A 10315-nucleotide genomic window follows, 5' to 3' on the forward strand; every position below is an offset into this window, starting at 1 on the left:
CTTTAAGGATTTGTCATGAAGAAAAAAATATGTAGATTCTTAAAACCTGATCTCTCCCAGTGCTTTTGCCTTCTTAATATTACTTTTTGGTCAATTCCATCAGTCTACAAATAAAGATTTCTAAAGCTTAAAGGTTTCCTGATACAATCCATGCATATTTCACATGGCTTGGGAGACACCTGGTTCCTGAGTGAGCATAAAAGTTACTGCTGGTGTTGGGGGTCTAAGACTGACCCCAGAGCCTGGAGCTGTGCTTCAAGTCTTCTCCACAGCCCCCTGCTGTTATAGTTCCTGAGCCCATTTGATAAGATGACGTCATGATGTAGATCCAAAGAGATCATTTGTAAAATGCAGTCAGGACTTGCCAGCACTTGCAGTGTGTTAGGATCTGAATTAAGCTCACTAGACTCCAGACTACCCGGCTTTTCTTCTTGAGTTATATAGCAAATCACAGTCAGGTATATTAAACAATCTCAAAATCCCACCCAGAGCATTTGTTAATCCTGAGCAATGGGCTGTTGGGTAATCTCACCCACACAGAAAGATCACAGAAAGTGAACTCTTGAGCCAAGTGCTCGCTCATCTGCTGTGTTTCTTTGAATGAGTTTTGTGAGTTAGTTTCTTTTCTTTTGGCTTTTTTTTTCTTTTTTTCTTTTTGTAGTAAGTAATCAATATGGTGTTATCTTTCTGGTTTAAAAAATAAATCAGTATTGCCACTAAAAATCTTCAGTTTTATTATTAAAATTACGGCACCATCAAATATAAAATGCTTTAAAAATGTAGTACTAACAGGTCCATCTGATTTTCTCATGTGTTCTCCATTTATTAAACAAAAAGTAAGGATTTTCATATGTATGTAAGCAAAGACAAGGAAAATCTGTGGTCTCTATTAAGAATTCATGTTCCATGCACCAAACGTTTAGGCTGTTTTCAAGGATCTGTTTCTGCCACTTGTCCCCCATGGCCAAGTCTTCCCTGACACCTGCGAGAACTTCCTGCACTGAGAAGTAGGGGTTTCCTGCTGTGGAGAGAGGTCCAGATCAACACTGATGATGTCACCCTTTCTGAACAGCACCACTCAGTAGAGGAGAGGCGATAATCAAAGCCTGTCCAGCTCAGAATTATGAGCTAGTTCTTGGGAGTATACGATTTCATTCCAAGGTCAACACTAGCCTATCCACTTGGGAGTCAAAATATGAAAAGGTAAGAATGTAGTTATGAAAATGTGCACAAAACGTTAAATACTAGTGGCAAATAAATACATCTTAATATGCTCTAACAAGCAAACATATATTCAAGATAATACAGCCCTGTTTTATTTTTAAAAAAAAAATAAAAAAGAGAAGATCCACATTTTACTTGTGGGTGGGACGGGGCACTTAGCCATCCTTTCAGCAGGATGTCAGATCATCTTCTTGTTTCCATGGGCACCTGAAGGAAACAGCGGCCTTAGCACATGTGACCATTGCTGTTTCACAGGAGCGCCATTTAAACACACCTCTGCTCACTTCTGAACTGATAAACATAATCCTTGGAGAAAGCACAAAGGTTAAGTATGCAAAACAATTCCACATTTCTGTACCATCCCATGCCTGGTAGGCCTGTCCAAACTACTGTTCACATTCAAAAGAAGCTATCGTCAGTGATTCTTCCGCATAGCACTGAGTGCATCCTGCACGTGTTCACACCACTTTTCTTCTCACCTCATGCATAAGTTATTGCAGCAGTTTGTTTCTTTTATACATATAAAAATTCCCTAATACCTTTTCTTCCATTCAGTCTACTCTGCCAGTGCCCTGTACAGATGACTGGTTTAGCCACTGCTTTAACATTTACTTCTTAGTGCAGCTTCAAACTCCCATCTTAGCCAGTCCTGACGCTCTTGCTCTGTCAAAGTGGCACACATCCAAGAAACCAGCAGTCTGTTAATGTCTTTGTGCTGAAATACAATAAACAAAAGGAAGAGAATGTAGTTAAGCACAGGTAACAACATGTGAGAAAAAGAAGCCCACAGATTGTGGGGTCACACACCACATTTCTTTTAAATCACGCTGACTTTTTAAATGCAGCCTACTGCCATTCTAGACCAGTAGAAGCATTAGCTGACCAAATTCCATCACACATGGTTATCACCTTATTTCTTTTCTTAGGAATATTTGCAGAATTTTGACTTTTCTTTTGTTTATTTTTTCAAAGCAGGGTTTTTTTTTGTTTTGTTTTGTTTTTTAAATTTTCGAGACAGGGTTTCTCTGTGGCTTTGGAGCCTGTCCTGGAACTAGCTCTGTAGACCAGGCTGGTCTCGAACTCACAGAGATCCGCCTGCCTCTGCCTCCCAAGTGCTGGGATTAAAGGCGTGCGCCACCATCGCCCGGCCCAGGGTTTCTTTTTGTAGCCCTGGCTATCCTGGGACTCACTCTGTAGACCAGGCTGGTCTCAAACTCACAGAGATTCACCTGCCTCTACCTCCAGAGTGCTGAGGTTAAAGGTGTTCACTACCTTCATTATGTTGTTATTTCTAAGTTACAATACATCAAAATTGTAGAGAGAGACTCCTGGGAAATACCAGCCTTTCCTTAGCACAATGAACCTGTAGCCTCTTTTAAATGTTCTTTTAGAAAAGACTCACCATGTAACTCTGGCTGGCCAGTAACTTATCAAGAACTGCCTGCCTGTGTCTTCCCTGCTCGGATTAAAGGTGTGAGCCACCATAGTGAGTCCCACCACCCCACTTTCCTTTTTTTTGGGACAGGATCTCGTGTAGCCCAGGATCACCTCAAACTCATTATACAGTCAAGGCTGACCTTGAACCCCTGATCTTCCTTGCCTCTATCTCCTGAGTGCTGGGATTAAGGTATACACATCATCAAAGCTAGCTGCTCAGTCTTAAGCAAATTTATATACAGAATCAAGTGACGTTAAAAATCAACTACAGAGCGTAGTATACTATTTACACAAGCCACAAGGGATCTGGGGGGAGCCTCCTAGAGTCAGACACATCAGAAGGCAAGGAAAGTGCTATTTTGTTACTAGACCACTTCAGTTCACTGACCAGTGCCCCTTATTACACCTGGCCACCCACAAGGCATCCTTCAGTAGACTTCTGAGCAAATGCAGGAGCCCAGGCACAAATGGCAGACAACGTGGCCTTACAGGAAGCATTGTCATGCAGCACGGTCAGACTGCCCAACATTAGCAAACAGCTAGCACGGAAAGAAGTGGGTGCCCACTACCCTCCGGTCCTTAGCTGTGCCCACAAAATCGGAGCTCGAGACCCAGGAAAGAAAGATGATCTTCGTTTAATATTTTTAAACCAAAGATAATGCTATTGCAGTGGAATAATAAACTGAATGCAGAAAGAAGGAAAAATCTTTCCTAATATTTAACACATAACATCAAAGTCAGATCCCCTCCACGGTTTGAAAGACTTGATTTTGTGTTAGCTTCCCAGTGTTACCATGGTTCACTGTCCTGGTCATGTAGGCCCTGAGTCAGGGCCTATAAAATAAACTCCACAGAGCATTCTGTCATGTGTCTTTTAAGCAGCAATAAATGACTTCAAGCCAAAATACTGCAAGCCTCAAGGTGAAGGGCCCATGTATTGTTGCTTCTGAAAAAAAGGATGATTAATGAATACTGATTTTAATTCAACTTTCTGGAAATAAAATGGCTGGCTAACATGACTGCAATAGTAAGTCACAGACTCATTCACAAAGAACTGAGGAAGTAAATGTACCCTTTTATAAACTTAAGGAAAAAGAGGGAGCGGCAGTGCCCCAACTGTGCCTTTCAAAATCTGGTTTTAATGTAAGGCCTACTGAAGTTCAACTGAAGACCAGAACAAGAAAGCCAAGGACTCCTGTGAGAAGTAGAGCAACCCAAAGGCTCTATTACCTCAATAGACTATATTACGGTAGCTACCATGCCTATTTACATAAGAGTCCAAAATTCTTACACAATATTCAATGCCAAATGTCTCACTTTGAACCAATATCAAGGCTATAGTTCACATAATAACAATACAATTCTCCAGGAGCTCCACAAACAACAGGTCAAATAACCACGGTATAACCTCTATCCAGAGGACTAAATACTTTTTCAAAGAAAGCAATAAAAGATAAGTTTAGGAGCTAGAGACATAACTCGGAGGTTAAGAGTACATTATTGCTCTTGCAAAGAACCCAACATCCACATCAGGCAGCTCCCAACTGCCTATAAATCCAATCCAAGGGACTTGAGGCCCTCTTCTGGCTTCCAAGCACACACATCTGGCATATAGTCATACACACTGGCATATAGTCAAGCAAACACACATAAATGAAAATAACAAAACATAAAAAGATAAACTCAAAAAGAACAACCAAAATCCTAAACCTTTCCCATTTAAGAGTCCAAAGTCAAACAATTTTATACTCTATCCATTAAGTCATCTATAGAACTAGATTACAACCACATTCTGATGCTATCTTACCATGCCTCTGAAGTTCTGACTCACCTTATACAAATGACAATGAGTTTTAAGATTTACTTACTAAGCACACGCATACATGTTTGTCTCTTTTTCTTTTTGGAGACATGGTCTCACTATGTAGACCTGGCTATATTGGAACTCCCTAGGTAGAACAGGCTGACCTTAAACTTGAGATCCGCCTGCCCCTCTTCCAGAGTACTGAGATTAAAGTCGTGCACCACCACAATAGGCCCCAACATACATATTCTTTTTTTTTTTTTTTTTCAAGACAAGGTCTTACTATGTATCCCTGGCTGTCCTGAAACTCAGAGATCACCTGCCTCTGCCTCCCAAGTGCTGGGATTAAAGCATGGTCCAGCATGCCTGGCCACATTCCTATTCTTACACAAAGGCAGACTCTCGGTTTCCCCAGGCTATCCTCAGACTCACTAGAGTAGATGAGGATGATCTTGAGCTTCTGGCCTTCCTGCCTCCACCTTCTGAGTGCAAGGTTGGCAGGCATCACTATGTCTGGTTTACTCAGAACTTGGTGGAGGCAGACAAAGACACTCTACCGACTGAGTCACATTCCCATCCCCTATAATCCTATACATACAGTACTAACTAACAAAGAAGTTAAAGTGACAAAGATTCAAACTAAAAAACTAACCAAGTCCCTGCTTTCCAGGAACCATCAGCTGCCATCTAACATAAGTCTACAATGTACCTATTTGATTCTCACCACAAGGCTACTCTCAATATAGATACTAACAGAAGGCACTACTCTAGAAAACTCGCTTTTAGTTCCTAGAAATGATTACCTACAGGAAGTACACCCAACTGCCAAGGTCAATGAAAACTAATAAATCTTTTGAAGCCTAGCCTAATCTACTTCAGGGATGTGGGTAAGTGATGATGCGGTGCCCTCTTCACTTTGTGGCAGGGCTTAAGACAGACAGACCTGCCCGCTTCACTGTTAACTTCAATGCTCCCAGTCTGAATCCACAGTGGTCTGTCAGACACTGTAAGGGAGCAGCAGGACTCGTCACTGTCTGATGTAATAGCTGCCATTTGTTGAGACCTATGGTAGAAAAAGCCAAGTTAACAAAAAATAGAGCAGTCAGTTGAGATCTTTTTAATCCATCTTACAAAAAAATAAAAAATAAAATAAGACCAAAATTAATTTAAACTTCCTAATGGGTTTATTCTGGAGAACTTGCCAGCTTCCAACAACAAAGCTTTGGTACTGCAGAGCTTCATAGCCATGTGGGTACCCCAAGCATGGCCAGGAGAGGGCACTCTTGTGTGCATATCCCATTAGATGCAGGCAAGGTGCCCTCCAATAAGCTTATAAATGGAAGAGGAAATGCTAACTCACATTTTATGTCCCTGAGCACAAAAAAAAAAAACAACAACAACAACAAAAAGTTTACTGTCTAACACTAGCCTGTTCTTGGAGTCTTGACCTGGACAGTTCAGAGGGCTGATGTTTTCACCTCCCGCATATTACATCATTCAGAAGCTCAAAGACCATCACAAGCCCTTTCTGCTTGAGTGTAATGATTGCCCTTGCATAGCTTCAGGTTCTAACTGGCTGAGAACAGGTTTTATTAACATGATAAATTTTCTGAGAACAGAACCTTAAGTGTTGGGCAGAAGTCAAATAAAAGACTACTATATTAAGGCTGTTGTTTTGCTTTGAGGCGGGGACTTACACTACAGGCTGAGGTTGGCCGAGAACTCTGTTGCCCTGGCTAGCTAGCCTCAAAATTCTAGCTTGGTTTTCTAGGTGCTGGGATGACAGGCATGAGCCAGCACATCCTGCTGTTAAGTTTTATATTTTAAAGGTATTTGGTTGCGTGCGTACTTCTATCAGCACAGCCAGCTCTGGGACCATTCTATTATTATTTACTTTTATAATTCATAATCAGAGCCAGGTGCTGGTGGTACATGACTTTAATCCCAGCACTCAGGAGACAGAGGCAGGTGGATCTCTGTGAGTTTGAGGCCAGACTAATCTACAAAGTGAGTTCCAAGATAGTCAGGGATACACTGAGAAAACCTGTCTTGAAAAACTTTTTTAAAAATCACAATCAGGCAGGGCATGGCTATGCATAGCCTTAAATCTCAGCAAAGGCAGGTAGATCCCTAACATAGCAAGTTTGCAGCACAGCCAGAGCTACGTAGTGAGGCCTTGTCTCAGTAAGTTAATTAAAATTCCAGATCAGAAGCAGTAAAGTTGTAAATTATAAAAATTTCTAAAGTAAGCTGTCCTACCACGAAATGCCCAATGTATAAATACAATTACCTCTGAATTCTAGTTTAGAGGAAAATAATTCTTTAAAATGAGGTTCGATAGTAAGGTTTTACATGGGAGTCTGAGTACACTGTTAACTAAAGCAACAGCAACTACACAGGAAAAATGGAGCCAGCACACTAAAGCTTGTTCTGGGAAATGTCTATCATGAGATCAACTTCCAGCCACCACCTAAGCTCTGGACAGTGGGCAGACGCTGAGGGAGTTACCCCCTCCCCCCACGGTGAGTGTGTGTTTCTTGAAACATGGTCTCTCTACGTGACTCTGGCTATCCTGAAACTTGCTATGTAGACCAGGTTAGCCCAGAACTCAGGTACGTCTGCTTCTAGCTCACAAGTGCTGGGATTAAAGGTGTGCAGCACCATGCTAAACCAGTCAGTTTTGTCTAAGGGTAAAGCCCTATTAAGTCAATCATGCTCCAGTGGTGGACATCAAGGGTTATAGTAAAAAATACATTTAAAAAAAAGAGGACATGAAGTTGGTGGGTGGATCTGGCAGCAGTTAGGGGGAGAAGCAGATAAGACCAAAACAGTATGAATTCCTCTAAGATTTTTGTGTTTGAGAATTTTGTCTACACGTACGAGCACTACATGTCTGCCTAGTGCCCATGGAAATCTAAAGGCTGCATGAGATCCCCTAGAACTGGAGTTAGCATGGGTGCTGAGAAACAACTGAGCTATCTTTCCAGCCTCAAATAACCATATTTTTACAAAATAATTGATTTTATGTAAACAAACAGATCAGGGATGAGTTCACCTTTCCTACTGCAGCTTTTAACATGCTACATAAAACTTCAGCATGTCAATTTCAATACAGTCTGCCTGGAGCATGGTGCTAATATTGCAGATGAGCTTCCCGTCAATACTTTCAGGGTCTTCAAATTTTCTTTGAAAACTTAGCACCCATGTAGAATATCTACTAGGAAGAGCCAAGGAACCCTGCCTAAGACACAATAAAAAGAAAGATACCCCACTGCAATGAAAAGGCAGCAATTTCAAGCTCAGAAGTTCCTTGTTTTGTCCTCTAAAATAAATCTTACACGTGACAATAATGCTCTCATTGACCAAGAAGCCAATCAGAAGAGGATAAGTACACAATTCCCCTGTAGAGTCAGGAAAGGAGGAACAGGAGGCCATACTTACTGCAAATCAGGACTGAAAACGTAAAAGTCTCTGACTATATGCATGATTCCACTAAATACTCATTATAAATTCCAATACAAGTATGATGCAGTGTGAGCAAGAAGGAAATGCAAAAGAGACACTCTAGTTTTTGACCAGTTACTGATTACATGTCTGAGCTTTAGACAGACCGCACACAGTTCTTCCCAGTATACTTGGCCTCACATCAAGATGTGCCATTCCCAGACAGATCCTTCACTAAAAAACAAAGTGGAGGGAGAAGGACTGACCATACATTTGTAATCAACAACATCTCAAAATTAACGAGTAACAATGACTATCCTCTGGGAAATATGACCACAGCACACCCAGATTAAAGCCAGGTATCGCCCTCCTAAATCTCCTACTCAATTTATGTGTACACTGAAGTCCACTCTTAGCCATTTGCTAAAATATCAAGAATATACAGAAGCTGTGCAGACCGGCCAACCTAAAAGGTAACAAGTACAGCTTGTAGCTCCTTTGTAAGTCCCAGCAGGGCTCTGTTCATGGACACCCAAGCTCAGATTCTTCTCTTACCTCTGGAAAGAATGTGAAATGTGCAAGGCTTTCAAAGTGGTGACTGATTAGATGTCTGAGTCAGTCCTCATTCATTATAAGTAGAGATCATTTCTTCTGTGTGCACACATACACAAAAGCCTTTATGTGCAGGTCAGAGGTAATTTGCAGTTGTCAATTCTCTCCTCCTACCTTGTCCCCAGAGATCAATTCAGACTGCCAGGTTTGGCAGCAAGCTCCTTTACCTACTGCACCATCTTGCCAGCCCTAGATGAGAATTTCTACTTATACCTATGCTTACTCTAAGCGGAATGAGAGAGTACTAGATAGTCTTGAGGTATGTTAAGTTAAATATGATACTATAATGAACTTTAACCATGGTTTCTATATCTCATAAATCCCATGACCTCCAACAGTTAGTCTCCATGAATGCCAGCTAAAAAAGCCAGTTTAGCCGGACATGGTGGCAAAATTATAATCTCAGAACTCAGTGTGGTAAAAACAGGATCAACAGTTCAAGACCAATCTCAAAACAAAACAAAAGTCAGCCAAACTCCCAGGGAGTATATGCTACCTCTAGCTATTTGTGATTCAAAATGCTATTACAGGGGGCTGGAGGGATGGCCCAGAGGTTAAGAGCACTGACTGGAGCCGGGTGGTGGTGGCGCACGCCTTTAATCCCAGCACTCGGGAGGCAGAGGCAGGCGGATCTCTGTGAGTTCGAGACCAGCCTGGTCTACAGAGCTAGTTCCAGGACAGGCTCCAAAGCCACAGAGAAACCCTGTCGAAAAACAAACAAAAAAAAAAAGCACTGACTGTTCGTTCTTCCAGAGGACCAGGGTACCAGGGTTCGATTCCCAGCACCCACATGGCAACTCACAACTGTCTGTGACTCCAGTTCCACGCAATCCAACACCCTCACACAGACATATACAAAGGCAAAAACACCAATGTGCATAAAATAAATAGATTTTTTTAAAAAATGCTATTACAGAAGCTTAAATAATAAAACTTTGCATTTATGCTAAGTCCATAAAGTTTGACAGACAGAATTAAAAGCTACCAGAATGAGGTTTCTCTGCTACACACAAGTGGCTGGTAATTATGAACAGCATTCACATAGGCCACCAGACACTCTCCTATGGCCTTAAAGACATAAATTACCAAAATCACCTTCTGAGGTGGTGCTATCCATTCTCCCCATTTCAGACACTGATGTAACCTGCCTCAGATCGCTCTGTTTGTAAGAAGAAACTGAAATCAGGCTAGGGCATCTGGCTCAAGAGCTCACACTTCTAAATATGTGCCTAAAAAGGGACAAACAATATTTTTTGTTTGATAAAAGGCTGCTGTCAAGCACGGCTGATGCCAAACTGATGGTGTTCAAACTCCCTCCATCACTAATTTACTCTCTTACCTTTCTACATAAACAACCACTTTAAGTAACAAAAAACTTCCATTTCATTTTTCCAGAGGAGGAAAATATGCTCCTCAGGCTTTCAATAATTTGGTTTTGTTTTGTTTTTGTGGGGTCACACAAAGTAAGTCAATCTTACTATGTAGCCTGGGCTAGCTTCAGATCAGGATCCTCCTATCTCTATACCAGGCTTCTTTAGTAGCTTCTAAAAGAATCTTACATGAGAGTTAAATAAGAGACATTAATAACTGCAAAATACGCTGAACACTTAAAAAGACACTCTTGCTAAAATTTGCCGTGCATTATAATTTGATGTTTTGTTTTTTGAGACAGACTCTGTCTTAGAATTCTGTAGACCAGGCTGGCCTTAAAGTCAGAGATTCGCCTGCTTTTTCTTCCCAAATGCTGGGATTAAAGGTGTGCACCACTATTGCTTGGCATTTTTTTTTTTTTTT

The 10315-nt window shown here is 41.3% G+C and overlaps 1 protein-coding gene across 2 annotated transcripts in view; it reads right to left on the reverse strand.

Annotated features, from left to right (window-relative positions):
* Positions 1 to 1326: 1326 nt before the first annotated feature.
* Pwwp2a (PWWP domain containing 2A) overlaps positions 1327 to 10315 on the reverse strand; it is a 39278-nt gene continuing 30289 nt past the window's right edge. Inside the window, exons 3-4 of one of the 2 annotated variants that reach the window (XM_026789803.1) lie at positions 5409 to 5528; positions 1327 to 1939 (exon numbers count right to left, since the gene is read on the reverse strand). In XM_026789803.1, coding sequence (XP_026645604.1) covers positions 1926 to 1939; positions 5409 to 5528 — 134 coding nt within the window. In that variant the 3' untranslated portion in view covers positions 1327 to 1925. The remainder of the gene's footprint in view (positions 1940 to 5408; positions 5529 to 10315) is intronic. The other variant, XM_026789802.1, reaches the window with a different exon arrangement.

Source organism: Microtus ochrogaster, unplaced genomic scaffold (assembly GCF_000317375.1).
Source record: "Microtus ochrogaster isolate Prairie Vole_2 unplaced genomic scaffold, MicOch1.0 UNK30, whole genome shotgun sequence".
NCBI lineage: Eukaryota > Metazoa > Chordata > Mammalia > Rodentia > Cricetidae > Microtus > Microtus ochrogaster.